The 19,242-nt window shown below is 34.8% G+C and overlaps 1 protein-coding gene across 10 annotated transcripts in view; it reads right to left on the reverse strand.

The window, feature by feature from the left end:
* NBEA (neurobeachin) overlaps positions 1–19,242 on the reverse strand; it is a 514,855-nt gene that overhangs the window by 234,582 nt on the left and 261,031 nt on the right. For all 10 annotated transcript variants that reach the window (XM_074859829.1, XM_074859824.1, XM_074859821.1 and 7 more), the window contains 3 exons: positions 17,490–17,554; positions 4,266–4,374; positions 442–608 (listed from right to left, as the gene is read on the reverse strand). In XM_074859829.1, coding sequence (XP_074715930.1) covers positions 442–608; positions 4,266–4,374; positions 17,490–17,554 — 341 coding nt within the window. The remainder of the gene's footprint in view (positions 1–441; positions 609–4,265; positions 4,375–17,489; positions 17,555–19,242) is intronic.

Raw genomic sequence — 19,242 nt, forward strand, 5'->3', positions numbered from 1 at the left:
ACCTAGTTCTGCTGGTTATTCTACTACTGACTTTACAATGCTAGACAAGTAATTTCTCTTCTTTGTTTCAGGCTTCCCCTGTCTATGTCTGTATGGAAATCTCTACATCTCAATATCTCATTCAGAACACTTCACTCAGATTCTAATACTGGTAGGAGCCTCAAAACCTACTGATATACTAACAGTAAAACTGCATTACACTCAACAAATACCCATTACAATTTATTTAAAATATGGTAAAATATTATGTTTGCAGTCTGTAAAGGAGCTTGATCTGTGAACCTTTAGCAAAGGACTTCTCAAGAACCAGTTGAAGAAAAGACTAACAGAGAAAATATATTTTAGCAATACTAGCTCCTAATACATTCATATTTCAGTTATACTATGACTGCTTCTCTTAACCTCTGAAAAGAACATTTAAAACCCATGTTTGCAGCTTACCTGTGAGAAACAGCTCCCCAGGCACCATGCTTATTTGTGAGTATATTGAGTATCTTCTGTTTCAGCTGATTAGCTGTAACATGATCTCGATGCTTAGCAGCACTGATAAGATGATCACACATCTTCTCCTCCTCTCTTCTGTCAGCAGCATACTGAGCACACTGTGACTAGGAATGAAAGTACATCTACTTCATAAAAGATAGGCTATTTAGAATTGCCTTAAAATTATTATTTATTAAAACTCTTTAAATGTGACAAGAATTCATTAAAATACTTTTAAGAGAAAAAGGACACACTTTTCAATTGAAATGGTTCTACTACTATATATTGTCTGTGAAAAAGCACTCAGAATACTTAAAAATTGAAATATCGAGGGCAAAGACAACAGAATTGCAATTAAAAACATTTAGCTATACGTCTCTGTCTGTATATGGGTGACCATGGATATGCCTTAAAAGTTGGTCTTCATTTGCAAAAGTTTCATGTGTTCCCATGTATAAAATACAGGTATAAGACACATAGCATAATATATAGAAAAAATTATGTACACTGGTTTTTAAATTTTTAAATTGCAATAAAGCCTATAATTAAAAAGCTATTTGATAATTTTAGTATTATGGAAGTCCCTATGAAATCAGGGAGTATATTTTCTATTTCATATCACAACATAAAAAAATTTCATAACATATCACATCACTTCTTAACCACACTTTTTAACCCTAATGGTTAAAAAATCACACATCTTTTAAATTGAAAAAAGATCTAATGTTTTCATCATGTTTCTTGTAAGAGATAACTACCTCTAAAATAAATGCTGTGGTTATTGACCTTCAAGTAAATTTGTTTCTAGAACTGTCCAAACTCTATAGTGTATTTATAGTGTATTATAAATCCTTTCTTTATGTATAATAAAAACAATATAATTTTTCAATTTCTTTTCTCAAAATTGTGTTAAGTTCAAGTTCAATTTCTCCTCCTAGTAAAGATCTTTTCAAAATGTTTAAACAAAGGAAATGTAGCCATATTAATTAAATAATTTTCTAGATATAAATTACAAAGATTAGATTATTTTCAAAATGGCTAATTTTAAAATCACCTTTTAAGAGAGAATTTTGCATGTACAGTTATTGTGCACCGTTTTAGAACGTTTAACCAACACTCAATGCTGTAACAGTGTTGAATAGAATCCTATTTTCTAGTACTCAAAAGAGCAATTAAAATTAAGTTAACCTCATACTAAATTGTAGTTTTTTCTTCACATTTCTGCACACTACCTTTTTAGTACAGATCACATAAACATTCAGTAAGATTTCAACAGTGGTCTTTCCACTGTATTACAGCCATTATTTCAAATAATCTATCTGGAAAAGAACAATCGTTACACTAATTCATAAAGGGTTAATTCATTTTTCAATTTATCTTCTTGTACAGGGAAGCACCAATTAGTACAATGATCTGCCTTAGTAATGAGGTTAATATTTCACCAGATCATTGGACAGTAAAATTAAATTTTCATTTTTCTTCCTGAACAATTACAAAGGTTAACAAAATGAAAGTTAACTGTGAAGCACCCATTCTGGGAGGAATTTCACTGGCCTTGACTGCAACTGGAGTTACAGGATAAAATTTAGATGCTGGTCTATGGCCTCCCCACTATGCAGGCAACGCAGTAACTTGGTGCAGCTTGGACCAAATCATTTCACCCATAATGATTCAATTAAGGTTTAAAAGGTACAAATAAAATAGCCACTCACTTCTCTGGCTGAGAGCAATGATTAACATGTACTAAAACCTAGAACATATACCAATACAGCTTATTAAAACAAAATGACAGATTTACAATTATGCAACAGAAAACTACCAGAAATCTCTTTGTCCCTACTACTTTCAAGTAGGATGAATAATAAAATGTTCAGTTATATACCTACCATTATTAAAGACAATATATAAAACATTCTTTCAGACTTTAACCATCACCTTATTTAAGTACATCTGAGTTTCCTATTTAACACAGGCTACATTTCATAATTTTCTTTTATGACTTGCAGATTTTATCTTACTCATCTAAAACGTGTAGCTGAGGTTTTTCATGTGACAAATATAATGAAAATTTTCATATATGAAAAATGTGTTGGTTTCTTTACTAGACAATAAGACTGACTTAAGGCTATTCCTTTAGGGAATTTAGTTAATATTCTAAATCCTATTTGCTAACAGAAGCTGGAAGTTAATTGAATATTCTCATTTTGTCTAGAGTTCTGACAGATCTTATACCTCAATGTATTCTTCAAAGAGCAGATAACTCAATCTTCTATTGTCATCTTAGGTTACCGCATGATGCTCTGATAAATATCAAATGTTATTTATTGTTGTGGCAATATGAAACTTCACTCTGACACACATTTAATTGTAAATGTGATTTTATCTAAGTTCAAAATATCCAGTATATGCTTCGTAATAAAGTTGTTGCAATCCCATATGACAAGTGTCTGCTGTCTGCTCTGACAAAATGAAGTAAAGGTTATGTATATTCAGAATGACAACAGATATCTCTGTGTCTCACACTTTTCAGCTGGGTCAAGGAGCACAAGAACTAGTACATCAAAGTGCACATTTAAGAGAGCTGTTTCAAGGAGATAAAAACCTAATCAAAATTAAGATTACTGGATCCTATTTCTAGCCACCAGGTGCTTGTTGACATTTTCTGACAGATGAATAAATTGATATAGCTATTTATTATCATCAATACTAAGTCAGTCTATCTTAATCCTAATGTTAGGTCACTTGAGCATTAAAACGTGGAAATTTATGTTTGTGCATATATACTTACATACACACAAGTGTATGCAAGCACAGGCAGGTTTGGAAATAGTAAAAACCAGTGATGCTGAAATGTTGCATAAAACACCATAAAAATGCAAAATCATATTTGATAATGTCATGTCAAAAACGAAATTTTAACTTTACTCCATCACTTCTGCATGAAAATTTTTTTAATAAGAACAAAATGAATCCTGAAGAAATAATCAAAAACATGTTAAACTGAACACGTTTTAAAAATAGGTTTTTTTGTATTTGTATAATTTTCAAGCAATGTAATTTAAATGATATACTGCAACTCTCATTGATGAAAAAAGCAATTGAATGCTGACTACTTTTAGGAGTAAGAATTATAGACATTAAAGAGTTATGGGAGTAAACTGCTCTGTTACTTCTTCAATACATAAAAAGAATAGACATTTTAAACAGTCTTACTGTTAATAGTTAATGATTCCTAACTAGCAAGAAAGATATGTAATATCATATTTTAATATATAAATTATAGCAAGTAAATGTTTGAAAGTGCTCCAAAATGCAAAATGTTCTAACAAAAATACCTTAAAATATTAATTCTGTTTAACACATTTCTATTTCTTATTTTTCATGAAGTGGCTTAAGTGCATTACTGCTTTTCTTTCTTAATGAACTCATATAAACTGTTAATAAAATCCAACAAAAATAATTACTGATGTGATTTGCATTACTATTTGCAATAAATCAGAAAATTCTTTGTAAACCTAAGGGTCTGCCATTTCAGTTTAAACATTCTAATTAAGGGATTTCTTCAAGCTGTAAATGTTTTCATGAATTTCAGTGAGGAGATGAGAAATTAAACCCATTCCTTGTGTTTGACATTTACCAAAGCTTTTAAAAACTAGTTTTGAAATGCCTTCAATGTAAATTTCTTTCTTGGAAGAAAAAAAAAATCTTTATTGTATGGGGTTACAGTCTAGGTGACAACTGAGAGAAAACAGAGAAGCAGAAATGCACTAACTCAGGCTTACCTCAAACTCAGCATGCTTGTGGACATCTTCAGCTCTTTGTCGGTTCAAAATAAATTCTGCTTCATTTGCGACACGCACTATATGGTCTTTCATTGCATGACACAGTAATCTAGAATAAGAAAAATCAATATCAACCTTTGCATATGATGTTCTTCAAATAAGCTCTTTCAGCAGATTACTTAAAATGGAAAAAAATAAATTATTGAAACTACTGTAAAAAAATTGCCAAATTAGTTGACAAGAAAAATGTAATTTTATCCAAAATTTTCTGTATTTGTGAAAGCACAAACAAATCATGTTATATGCAAAAAGCTTTCTGCTTATTATTGAAGGGAAAAATTCTTTTTGGAAGTATTATATTTTAAGTATGTTTTTAACAGCAGTCTCAATATGAATATGAATACATTCATATCATTAAAAAAATGCTAGACAACCGCTTAAACTCTTATTGATACCATTATATGATTAAATAGAAATATTCCAGTTTCAAAGTCTTAAAAAATCATGAGATTAATGAAGATTTTAAATTCTATTGAAATTGCAAAATAATATAAATATCTCTTGTATTTTTTTCAAACACAAGAGTGAAAAGTGCATCAGATTTCCAAGTTTTCATGGCATCAGAACTAGATAAATCTTACTTAAAAAGAAGGAAAAAATAGATTAAGATTGGACTGAGACTGAGAATGTCAGACACCTTAAAGTAAGACTCTTGTAAAGACCTCCAAATACCGTGAGATGCATAATAAAATTGCAGCATAAACAACACTGTGTTGTTAATGCCAATGTCTTATTGGGCAGGAAGAATGGAAGCAACTGCTTTCTTGTCCCTACAGTCTATATGTAAGGTTGCCAGTTCTATTAAATATTGCTTTGCTCTTCTTATCAGCAGGGAGGAAATATCTTTCAGGATGCAAAGATATGATAGGTCTGTTTAGGATCAGGAAGAACTGTTTCTCTTTGTGTCAAATTGGCACACAGTCTGGGATTTTCCTCTTGCAGCATCAGGGAAATGCAATTTCAGAGATTCTTATATTAAGAATGCAAAATTTATAGCAAATTCCAGCCTAAGGTTGGTGTCTGATGCTTAGAAGCACCACAAATAAAAGTGATAATTATTAGAAATTAAAACCATGATTACTAGACCTTACACCTATAAGATACAAAGATCTGAACTCTATTCTTGCCTCCCTTGGTGTGTTCTACCATCTCTGAAGGAAAGAAATCACTTACCCTGAGCTAATGTTTAATATGGATATGTGCATGGGAAGACAAATGTTGGGGCCTCTGGTTAGAGATAAACAAGCTTGGATCAAGGTTTCACAGTGGATATTTCCATGTTTAATAAGCCTTTTATTATATCTAATCCTTTGCTATTCTTGAAAGCAAAAAGGTTTTGGCAAACTATAAGCTGAAAGACTAAAGTTGCCTCCACTGTAGGTTTAGGTTTATTTTTTAATTTACCTTGCTGGAAGATAAGCTTTAGTATTTTATTACTGATATAAGTGTTCAGATTTTTATTGCTACAATGTAAGTGCAGAACTACCCTCAGATATGGATTAGGAGTGAGCATTCATGACTTTAACAAGCTTCTCTAAAATGAGAAAATACTAGAAGTCAGTGTTTAACATCTTCAGTCAAATTTTGCATCACAGATCTTCCTGAACTTTTCCATATGACATTAATGACCTGGAAGCCACTAACTAGGATTTCAAAACTGAACACAGATTTCAAGTGTCTACTAGCTGTACATCCCTTCCCGAATGAATAAACTATTGAATAAATAGAGCACAGTGCAAAATCAGTATCTTTGAGTCAGCTGTGGTCCAGGCAGGATTTCTAGTTCCAAATGACTTTACGTGAGGTCAACAGGTTTCTTAGACACTCCCTGTCACCAAGAATTTGGTGACAAAAGATCGAGACTAACTTCGATCCGCTGGGTTTATTATTTGGAACAACTGGGCATAGTTTTTATACTTCAAAAACAAAACTAAGCTGCCTCTGTTCATGAGCAATGATAAATACACACCATCTTCACCTTAGTTGTATTTATCTGTAGTAAGACGTGTTCACATTCTCTGTGCCCATTTACGCACTAAAACACCTACAAGGGACTGCAAATGGATTCCCAGAGAATTCTAATTTCCATAAATTATAAATAAATCTCTTGCCAATACTCAGGGAAAAAATATTAAATAAAAAATAAAAAAAAATATCTGTCAACACTGGTCGCTAGCTACTTTACAGAAAACAAAAACTTTTATAGACATGCAGCAGATGATTCAAATCAGCTGACTGAAACTGCTGGTGACCCCAGCTGTACCTCCCACCCCTCTAATGGACCTTTCTTTTCCAGAGACTGGGACCTGATGCATTTGGGAACAACTTCGGAGCTGCTGAAGTTTTTGGACAGCACATCAGGCAAACTAAGTCAGATATCAGGTAACCTTGAAATGCCACAGGTCTTCAGGCTCCAAAGTCAAGGAGGTGACAAATAAGAGGTGACCAGGGAACGTGTCTGAGCACTGGGTCCTGACTGCCTACAGCACTCAAATCATTAGCTTGGCCCCAACTAATTTTTTGGCTCACTCTAACTTCTACCCAGAAAATGTATAGGCATGGTCCAAGGGACAGTTCACTGAAGACACATTCATGAGACTGAATCAAATTAAACTCTCTCCAGTGTTACACAAGAAAGTTGTGCAGGTGTTTTCATGCCATACCCCAGCACACACAGAACACATCATTTTGTGGGTAGCCCTCAGATTCCAAACAATCTGAACTAAACTGACAAAATAGTAATGATAACTTAAGGTGAAACAGGAACCATACAGGCTTCAGGGAAGAGCTGGACTAAGTGCTATGTAGGATGAATGAAGACACTCTGCTCTAGCAGGTGCTAACCTTAGCAGTATGAACATTGGCCAGTCCCAGCTATTTGATTTTATTTAAAACTGCAGACATACCTGCTCTCTCCCGTTTTGTTTGTTGTCAAAAATCTTATCTATGGGATATCTCAGTATTATTTCAACTGTGTCTAGCCAGTTGTTTCATGCACTCTTGTATGTCTATCACTGATCATGACTTCTTCAAGAAAAAGATGAAAATTTTTTGTATGGTGGTCAGCACGTTGGGATTATGACAAAAAGTGAGGCCAGAGCCTATCAACACTATATAATAATTAAACAATAGTGTATTAATGTGTGTTAATAAGAGACATACTGTGATTTGCTTACCTTAGGAGCTTGTATGCACCTAAGATAGAACTTCAAAGACAGGTAAACTATGTTTTTGCATCTAGAAGACTATTCAGAATTACACTAGTCTTAAAATCACTTGCCAGAGAGACGTTTCAAAAAGGGAAGGGTTAGAATCTAAGACATCATTTAGAAATCTTGCATGCCTCTAAAAGAAGCCTTGGCCAGGATGTTTTGATTTGCACATGCAAGAACATAGGGCAGCAGACAGAGGCATAATAAGTTAAAGCAGTTAAATATGTCATCTTAGCTTTGAAAAGAAAGGTAGCTACTACAAGCTCAGGGAAGCAGTGCCTTACAAATATTTTTGCAAAGGAACTTGCTTATGTACTTTCTGTATGTGTTCAAGGAAACTTGTTACTTTTTGAAATATAAAAACACTATTTAAAAATAATATTTTGGTACTGATTTTTACTTCTAATAGAAAGCTAATTTGTATTCTCAAACTATATTTCTACTAAGCAAAAGATGTCAAAAGTGTTGTTACTGTTATATAGGGATTAAGTCATAGCCAGCTAAATCTGATTGATTCTCAAATTCTTAGAGACACAGCACAACTCAGCATACTGTCCTAACTGGGTTACACCTGATGAATATGCATGGTAATGTCATCATCCTTTGAATACTTACCAATTTATCTAAATACTTACTAATTCAATCACATGCATGACATAAGATTTAAAAAAATAGAACAAGAAACCTTCGACTTTTCTGTCATGAGAAAAAGTGCTTACAACTATCTTTTTGATTCTCATAGAAAAAACAATAGTAATTATTCAGAAAGGATCACAAACAAGAAAAAATCTCACACAGTAGTATCAAAGGCTGCCAACACATCAAAAAAATCTTTCACACACTGCAGATAAGAGAAAGGAACAAGGACCTCGAGGGCAGCAAATTCACTCCTTCACTGTAACATGTAGCTACATCATACAAGCTCTTTCATAAACTATCTTTAGTTTATGAAAGGATTTTCATGAAACCTAGCTCATGAAATGTGTATTCAGTTTATGAAAATGTGATCGAGTTGCTTGCCTCCAACACAGCTTTGGAAGGTCCTCTGAAGGTTAAAACCCTTTTACTTTCCAATCCAAATGTATTCTTCAGCAGTCTTTACTGCTTCATTTTTTGCAAACGTTGCCCTTAGGTTTACACAATTCTTCTTCCTTCTGTTGACCTTTTGATATTCCAGCTATCCCTATTTTACTAGGCTAAGTAAATCAGCTCTCTGGCTTTTCTTATGTGGCAAAACAGTAAAAGAGATTGCCTTTTGGGTTTTTACTGATTTCATACACTGATTTTACCTTTTCTGCAAGTGCATAGCCAAAACTGTCAGCAACATTCTAGACAAGTTCTACTCACTATTTGCATAGTAACGTTAACGTTACCTTATTTCAATGGAAATACCTCTTCTGATGTACTTCTAGAACTGTGTTTTCCTTTTTCTTAGCTCCATATTCTATGATTTTGCAAAAGAAAATTTCAGTGATAGATGGTCTTTCACCTCCTCAGGCATTTCCAAAAGATGAACCAACAGTCTCTAGCATATATTCTCAAGAACATGAACTCCATGTACTGTTATGTTATAAAATATTTATGTAACATATTACATTGTATACTATTTATACTAATGCAGGTTTGAAACTCATCCAGTACATCCTGATTGGTATTTCAGTCACCTGCCCAACTATATTTCCTATCCACAGATTTTTACAGAGCACTCCCTTTTGGAGAAAAGTGTATTCTCTGCATCTTTCCCAAACCATCATCCTGTGCTGGAGTGACCAATGAAAGTAAGAAGGAGCTTGAGGCACAAAATGCATATATACTTGCTAAACAGAGGGAAATTTGAGAGCAGTACCGTTTTCACTCTCCTTTGGAAATAAAACATGTTCTTTAGTGAGATTCCTTATCACTGACAACTGAACATTTGTTGTGACTGAATTATACCCACTGTTCTCATTCACTCTTGTAAATCCTCATCCTGCCTTAGAAAGAACCACCCTCAAAAGACCTAGTAGATAGATTGATGTTGAGACAGTGATGAATCAGGCCTTCTGTTTTTTATCTCTACACAAATAGTCCTCCCAAAGGACTAAGGACTTATATGAAAAGTGTCACCACAGGCTTGCTGTACTTTTTATACTGTTTTTCAGTAATTCATTATTTACCAAAAGAGAAAAGACACTGACCTAGAATAACGTTTGGCTTTATCCTGTGTGACCATTTCTTCAGTTGCACCACTGGAACTTCTACCAGAATTGAAGCCAAGTGTGCTGCTGTGTCCTTCCCCAGCTGAGCTGATCTCAACCAGGAATTGATGACCAAGCAAAAAGCTTATCCTCTTTGAGCGGCAATTCTTATTGCATAAGGTAGAGATTAAACACCAACTTGGTAATTTATGGTTTCTTTTTACCAAAACAAGCTTGATTTCTACTAATGCTCACAAATTTATGAACCACAGTTAAAGCTCCCTTACTACAAAATGGGTTTGATTTGTTTTTAGACTGAATCAAAGGACTTTCAGTAAGGAATCCACCAACAAAGCAGTCTGAAATCAGTTGTGACTCAAATCCTGATATACTTCTATAGGTAAATGAGCTTTCTGTTCAGATAGTTGTAAAGTTTCTAGCTGAACATATGAAAAATGGAAGTAAAAACTAGAAGATATGCTGGTAGTTTAAAATAAGCATGACAGGGCTCTATAGCAATAAGCGCAAATGGCAGGCTCTCTTTACCTAAAAATTGAACAGTCTCAGACTTATGAACGAGAACAGACTGAATAAGAGTATGTCTCGGGACATGCCAATTCATAAATATGAGTTATTTGCAAATGTTATTTAGAACTAGGCAAGAGGTTATTTAAAATCCATGTGGCTTGCTTTCCTGAATTCTGTCCTCAGCAAGGTTACTTTAGAAGTCCAGAGTATTTACAGGTTAAAGGAAGTTGTGAAAAAGTATGTGCAATCAATCAGAAGTCTCTGTTTTTCAGATACTAGAGTTTAAAAAGGCTGGATTGTGGAATTTCCACATTCCAAGAAGTCATTCAGGTAAATAGCCAGAGCCCGGAAGAGGGTTTTTTTTTGGTTTTTGAATTTGAGAAATAGAGATAGTGATAAGACTTTACTCAAACTGTCTTGGAAACATGTAAAAAGCATAAAGTGTTTGCAACACATTCAGATATGGATTGGGATAGGTTGTGACAAACAGTGCTATCTGTACATCTATCAGAACTGAAGGATGAAAACTCATATCTCACTAACTATTCTATCTTGCAGTCAGTTCTCCCTAGTAATAATCTCACACAGAAAGAGGGCTCATAGCTATTATGTTACTAGATAAAACAATTGTGCTTATGTTACCCAACCTTTCTTTCATTTGAGATAAACTAAAAAAGCAGATCATTCCCAAGCAGCAATTTTCAAAACAGATTACAAAATGAACATTTGTTATAATTTAGCTGAGGTCTTGCTTCCTCTACTCATTCCTGAAGTTCTGCCAACTCACATGTCCAGGGAAACAGATGTTTCTCTGACTTACTTTCATCAGATGCCCATAGATTAATTTTTCCAAGAAGCAGCCTGGAAATATGCCACTTTTTCACCAAACACAGTTGTTTTGACAATTATTACTCTTAATGTCATTCATAAGAAATCAAACCTATTGTTGCACTTAGTATCTATAATAGGATTCACAAACTGGTCTAACTTGGAGTTTGAAGTTCTACAAGATGCAGTGCTGCTATAAATACTTTGAAAGTAAATTCCTATAAACTTTAGAAGGTAATGTCTAACACAGGGGTCTGTTCTATAGCAAAAGGATAACGAAGAATTTACTAGAGAAATGCTCAAAATTATAGTAAGACCAGCAGTTACAACTGAGATTGCCTGCATCTCAGAATCAGCCTCCCCTTTGAGATATGATTGGATCAGGCAGGGCTAGAAGGTCAGAGGATGCCTCAAGACCTCTAACAGATCTAAGAACTCCAGCTGTATTGACCCCACAAGATGGCTACCATAACAATGTATGCTTTGTCCAACACAAGCCGACTATTAGTCTAGAGGTACGGCAAGGACAGCTGTAGTAAAGAATATGAGATTATAAAAAAGCACATCTAACAGGGAACTCAAGCTCATGCCTCAGCTGGAGCAGAGATACAGACATTCAGTGCCCAGTTTTACAGAAGTATCTATGATAGAAATCCTCTCCGATGGAAGATGACATTTAGAATCAATTTCCACAAAACAGCCACTCGCAGTGGATAAAAGATTCCTCCAATCAAAAGTTACACTTAGTGAGGGTGACAATACAGCAACAGAATTTGGTTACATCTGTCGAAGACAGAATAATCGAACAACTTTGTTCTTACTTATAGATTGTATCTGAGTGCTACAGCTTCCCCAGTGCTATTTTCTGCCTGGATTTGCATGTATTGGATTTTGAACATCAAACCAGAATCCTTTGAAAATTGTTCTGGTATCCCTCAGCTACATAACATCCATGATGTCTGAAGACCACCTATCTTGCATTCTTGGATGATTCAGATGAGACATCCATTCTGACCTCAAGACTCCTGTGATCAAGATAATTCTCAAGACAGAAACAAGGAACAGCATCCTTTCTCCCTCTTTCTTGGACCCAACTACTAAATGAGTTCTTCAAGGGGTATCTAGGGACCCAAGCGTAAATGCACGTCATAAACCGAATATGGCAAACGGCACCATAGATACACCTTTTAACACAAGGCCTGAACATTTAAGTATTACAGACAGTGAATAATGACTGTGAGCTCATTTACCACAAACCAAACATATCAGAACTGCCAAACTGCAACAGAGGATGTCCAAAAGAAAATTTGCTGCAGTTACCCAACAATCCTAGTTGAGGTAACATGGAAAGAATGTAAGTCTTTATTAGCCTCCTTTCAGGATTTAATCAGCAATTCATCTAAATTTAAACAAACACAAATTTCCAGTCTATTTAAACACTCTGCTACTCTTTCCAGGAAATTAGTGAAACCTATCATCAAAACAAGATTTAAAAGAAAAAAGCCTCCTGTGAATTTTAAGTATGCTTGGAGGTTCAGGTAGGTGGATGTGCAAAAGTATGTATTTTCATGGCTAAAGGCACAAAGCAGACTTAGGTACAGAGATGAAACTACAGAAACAAAGCTTACAATTTTAAATCTCAGATGCAATATATTCTCATGTTTCCTCAAATTTATATGATGATCAGACTGCTCCTGATATTTAAAATGGGGAAATTCTGTATAAAATAAAGGAAATTAAATGAAAGGACAAAGTAATCTCTTTAAAGAGATGAGTTTTGTGAAAACATAAAGGGGGAAGGAAATTGAAGATGAGGATAGTAATCCAATTTTGAAAGACTAATAGATAATGACCTGCAACATTCATCTCTTTGGCAGGATAGACCCCTGAGATACTTCACTTGTGAAAGGCATCAAGGTAGAGTACAACCAATTAACCACAACACTCAGAGCCCCATTATGTAGCCAGTTTTCTACCTATTTAGTTGTCCGTCCACTCAGAATGTAGTGTTCTAACTCTGATACATGAGTATTATGGGACACAGTGTGGAAACATCGCCAATGTCAAGGTAAATTACGTTCACTGCTCTCCCTGTGTTGACAAATCTAGTTGTTTTATCATAGAAAGCAAACAGGTTGGTCAGGGATGATTTAGCTTTTGTAAATCCATGCTGACTGTTCTTAATTACCTTCTCCTTCATGCGACCAGAAATGTGTTCCAAAAGGACTTGCTACATGTTTTTGCAAAGAACAGAAGAAAAGCTGACCAGCTTATGGTTGTCTGCTTTTGTGGACTGTTTTAAAGGTGGGTGGAACATTTGCCTTTCTCCAGGCACCTGTGACCTGCCCCAATTTCCTTGCCCTTTCAGAGATAATAGTGATCGGCCTTTACAATAACTATGTATTATTGACTAGTATGGGACAAGTTGCCTCAAAGAATCCTTGATTCAATCCTCATCCACTTCTGGTAGCTCTCCATGAACCCCTTCATTAAAGACAGAGGCTTGAGAAACCCTGGTGAAGACTAAGGCAAAGGAGGTATTGAGCATCTCAGTCTTATCTGTCACTAAATCAATCATCCATCCCATTCAGCAACAGGCCACATTTTCTACTAATGAAGTGGTAGAAGCTCTTGTTGTTCTTATTATCTCTTCCAAGTCTCATTTCCAGTTGAGTGTTGGTCTTCCTGACAACATTCCTTACATGTTCAAGCAATGTTTATAAATTCTTCCTTTCTAGCCTGCTTCTACTTCCACCTCCTATGTACTCTCTTTTTGCGTCAGAGCTCTACTATAATTTCCTTGGTTAGCCAAACAAGTGCCTTGATAAATTGACTTTTTTTTTCCTGTTCTTGCACGTGGACAATGCTGTTCTTTAAGGCCTGCCACGTTTCCAGACCTCCCTTGACCTCCACGTATGTATGTGGAGGGATCCATGGGATCCTACCTATCAGTTTCCTGAATAAGCTAAAATCTGCACTCATGAAGTTTGTACTCTGCTACTCTCCATCCTCACTTCCCTCAAGATCTTGAACTCCACTATTTCATGGTAATTACAGTCAAAGGTGCCATTACTACATGCAAAAGCAGTTCTTGCTTGCTAATGAATAGCATATCCAGCTGTGTGTCACTCTTAGTTGGTTCATTCTGTATTAATCTTGACTGCTTGCATCCCACTTTGTTGCACTTCCAGAGGATGTCAGGAAGGCCTTTAGGATCCCCCTGAGAACCAGGGTTTGTGATCCAGACATTTCCTCATACTGTTTAAAGAATGTTTCTTCCTTTGCCTCACCCTGAATGGGTGGTCTGTAACAAACTCTCACCATGATGTCACCCTTACTGGATTCTCCTATCATCCTGTCCTGGAAGTTATCAACCAGACTGTCATCCAACCCATTGAAGAGCTCCACACATCTGAGCTGCTCCTTCACAGAGAAGGCAACACTCCCTTCCTTGCTTTCTCTGCCTATCTTTCCTGAGGAACTTGTATCTGTGCATCACAGCACTTCTGTCATGCAGTGCAGGCTGTCTCACCAAATCTCATTTACTCCAGTGACATCATAGTTTTGTGATTGCATGTGGAGTAATTTCTACTGCAGGTTACCCAAGCTGTACGCATTTGTGCACATATTTACTTGAGGTGGGTGGTTCTGTCTTCTCTCTTGTCTTGTCACCCTGTACCCTTTTCTTTTGACCTCATCCATCACCACTCCACTTAAATGTGCATTGTAATCTCCCTCCCACATAATTCCTAAAGAACTCTTTTCATGTCTCCTTTTACAGCCAACATTGCAGATGCATCCAGCTCTTATTAAGAAGCATACTTATGTGTATACCCTAATGTAAATCTGAAATCCTAATTAAGCTGCTATCAGTGAAGCTCTTGACATGTGTGATACCCCCAACATCATATTCGTAGCATGAGACTGATTAAACAGAAGCATAAAGTTCAAGATCATAACCAGGTTGTCTCTAAATCTTTCAGGTGTACTATAGACAGTGTTATTCTATACTTCCAAATTAAATATCTTTGCATATGTTTTCCCTTAAAGTATTAATTTAAATCTGTAGTCAGATAGTCTTGTTATACTAAAAACTGTTATAACAGTTCCTATTTTTAGAAAGCTGTATCAGTGTTTGCTGAATTCTTACAAATATGTGTCATTCAGACCTTCCTAACAAAACATTGTCTAAACCAAGAAAAAACAGAAACAAACACAATAAATCAACTGATTTAAAATGAAAATGCAATTTATTAAAGTGACAGGAATATAGATTTTTTTTTCCACTACAACTAAACCAACATGTTTTATTTCAGAACATTTCTACTAAAGTCAAAGATCAGAAAGGCACTTGAATTATTTCAAGCATAAACAACAAAAGTTAGATACTCAGAAAAATCACCTTATAGCATCCATATATAAAACCAGATAGACATCTAACTGAAGTTATTAAGAACTATGATCCTCTGCATTACATCTAAACCTTTTCCTCCATGCTCAAAAGAAAAAGCTTTCTCAAAACTGTTGATTTATTACCCATATCTCTCAAAATCTTATCCATAAACTCCTTCAAGATATTCTTAGTCTTCATTTTGCTTTTAATAATTTAAAATTCAATCATTATTGCACAGCGATTATATGCAATTTTACATCCCATTAACCCTGCTTTGTTTTAATTATAAAGATCCTTTGTTAGATTCCTTTAAATGATCCAGTTTATAATTTCAGGTTATCCTAGGGAGCACTTTAATTCAGCTACACATTCATCAACTGTTTATGTCCTGTTAATTGTTGACAACTGCACAATTGCATTCTCTAGCTATGATTGATGAACTGCATTCACAAGTTTAGCTATTAAGCAGAATAAATATTTATAACAATTTCCAGTTAAAGGATTGTTATCTTTATACCCAAAAGGGTAAATTAAAAACAAATGGGCTGATTGCAAAGGAGAGCATTCTAGTAATGCATACACACTTGGTTCTAAAACACCTTTCTGAAAAAAGTATATGGAGGAACATGTGTCTAAGGGCAGTTTGATTAGACATTCCTTTGGATTTAAGCAGCAGTTCTTAAACACTACTTTGTTTTGAAAAGTTATTTTTAGAGGGGAGTAGAGGGTCCACTAATACCTGACCACTAAAACTATACAGATGTAGGATTTGTTCAGAATGAGCATTTTATCAATAGTGAGCATGAAATAATATCTGAACTCACAAGCCTGTCTGAGAAAATAAAAAAGGTCAAAATGGCATTGTATTACTATCCAAGAACATAAGCTTACTATAAATATTCAGTCTATTACCATGTAATATTTATTGCATAATATGCAGTACATGACCCACTAAAGTAAGACCTATTATGGTGTAAACTCCTATTGCCACTTCGTAGTAAGAAGAATTTCCAGTGAAAGGGCTACATTTCCAAATGCTATATTGCAGTGTAATTCCAGTGTGCACAGGGAATCTAAGAGAATTTACACCAACCAAAAACTGGGTAATAAGCTACATGCTGCTGTTTTCTAAACTTCGTTTTAAATGAATGCATGATTTAATGACGGAAATATCAGCTAGACAAAAAATATTCTATAATAAAGAGAAGATCTGATACTCTGGTAATGACATACCATTGGTGAAAAAAAGAAACCATACATAAAATGAACATTTCTTCAACAGGCGTATTGCTATTATTTTTTTTTTTTTTCAGCTGCACATATCAATACATCTGTATTCAAATGGATTTAATGTATTGGCCAATACAAGTCACACACATTACCCACGTGGCTCCATTTGTCTTTGTCATTCCACTACCAGGAAGGCCAAAGAGTCCCCCTTTGCTGCCCAGCTTGCTGGCTGGAAGTACTGACAAACATTGCACAGAGTAAAAGATAGATATAGCATTATAATAACCTGAGGATTGATAATAAAGTATCTTAACAATTTGCAAAAGCAAGGCAGCTCTTATAAACGTAATATCCTGTGTGTTTTACAGGACTCAAATTGGACCAGAAAGTCTAGATAAAATAATTCCTCATGAAACGATAGTATAGAGAAGTGCATCTGTACAATGAATGCTGTGCTTCTAAAACAGATGGAGCAGCAGATGGGTTTACAGATTGGGCTCCCTGGACTGTCTGGGTAAAACAACCTTCCTGCTCTGGAAAACGGTGGTTCAATCCTCAAATAAACCAAAACCTCTAACAGTTCATGGGAGCTGTATTTCCTTCTGTCAATAAACAAAATTTTCAGAATTTACACATTTCCAAATTAAATATTTACTATATAAAGTAACTATACAATAAATCTCTTAATTAAAATGGCGTTTTCACAATCTTTTTTGAACAGATGGTGAGGAAGTATTATCACCCAATGGAATAAATGCAAAATGACTACTTGTTCAAAAGCTTTAAAATGAATTACCTTCCTTCATTGATGAGCTCAATAAATGCAAGTCCTGCATTCTTCTGAATAGAATTTTGCCATTCCTAAGAAAATAAAATATAACATGATCAAAACCCAAGGATTTTTAACCACATTTCTGAAGCTGACCCTGATGACTTCCTAAGGAGCTTGAATTTAGGCTGAACTTCTTCATGCTTTGCTTTTTTTTTTTTTTTTCTCTCAAAGAAGAATGACCTGCTCATTTAAAAAACGTAATTCATTCTGATTTTCAAATAAATTTTAGGTGGTTATGTTCTCTGTTTCACCCTTAAGCAAGCTTTGGTTTCCTTGTCTAGAGAATATGAAAACACATTTCATTTCTCCAATTCATACAGTTGCCCAACACGAACATATTAAGTGCAACAAAGTGAGGCAGCAGTAGTTTCTTCACATTTCTTCACTGTTACACCTGTACATTTTATCATATAGGGCAGGCAATAATCTGTGTACTGTCCATCCCTCTTTGAGTTCAATCTTTGTTCCTTCTTCATTATAAGTGAAAACAAAAACAGTAGCTAATGACAAACTGAGGTTTTAAAATTCTTTTACTATTAACATGGATTTCCAACATAAACTTTCAAAACTGATTTAAACCACCTAATAGATATTAAAAGATAACAACTTTTACTTCATATATCACTAAGTTAAAGAGAAAATTCTCAATGCATCACAAACAGCTTTTTGCCATGCAACCCACTGCGTCTATCATGCCAACAGACTTCATACTTGAGATGAAGAAAGGTTGAGATATCTCTCAATTACTTTTTTGGGGCTAATTCCTTAAAATTTTTTTAAAGAGTAATAATAATTTCCTTTTCATCATACAGGAAAAAAATCAAAATGCAGTAGCTGGATTACAATTCAGAGAGACATTTTCTAGTCTGAGACTTCATGCTATAAACAAAAATGTGTAGAGAGAGTTAGTGTTACAGAACTATAATCCTTTACATTACATTTTTTTCAAGACTAAAAGATCAGGCAGAAACTCCCAATGCTTTTTTCCTGATATGGGCAAAAAAGAAGATAGCTTTGCACAGATAAAAAAAAATTCTCAATGAATAGTTGTGAAAACTAGTCACTAATCAGCAAGGTGCTTCTTACTAATCCTATGAATATTCACAGATTTGACCAAGTCATGCATCTTAAAAAAAAAACCCAACAACAATAATCTTGTACACATGATTGGTTTTATGAGAGGCAAGCTACTAAAATAGCCAAATAATGAACATACTCTTAACCCATTACTGAGCAGGTAGGTCCTGATTAGGGAAGATAGAGTATCAGCACTCAAGCCTTGAGCTTGTGGGCTAGAAAACCATTGTAACATGCCCTTTCTTCAGTGCTGATGAGTGTGTTCTCTTCCAGATCCAGTAACTGAAGTGAGCCTAATGATCTAATTTTTGGAAGCAATTAAATCACATTGGTATAATACAAAGTCACTCTGAGAAATTAAGAAGGAAAGGATTCAATTGCGTAAACATAGGCGCCTAGCGCCATTTTTAAAAACAATAATCTGGGTTAGAGATAGTATTTGAGGTGTAGCATTATTATATATTTTTTTTAAACACAGCCTTTTACTGTACACTACAAAAATCCCTATTAGCATTTTCTTTTGAGGTGCTTTTCTGCACCACAGCTGCTGACTTTGCAGTCAGGAAAGCAGAACTGGTGTCACTATGATTCAGGAAAGAAGTTGAAAAGAGAGAAGCAGAGGAAAAATAAAATGGCTTCC

This window comes from Strix uralensis, chromosome 2 (assembly GCF_047716275.1).
Source record: "Strix uralensis isolate ZFMK-TIS-50842 chromosome 2, bStrUra1, whole genome shotgun sequence".
Classification (NCBI taxonomy): Eukaryota; Metazoa; Chordata; class Aves; order Strigiformes; family Strigidae; genus Strix; species Strix uralensis.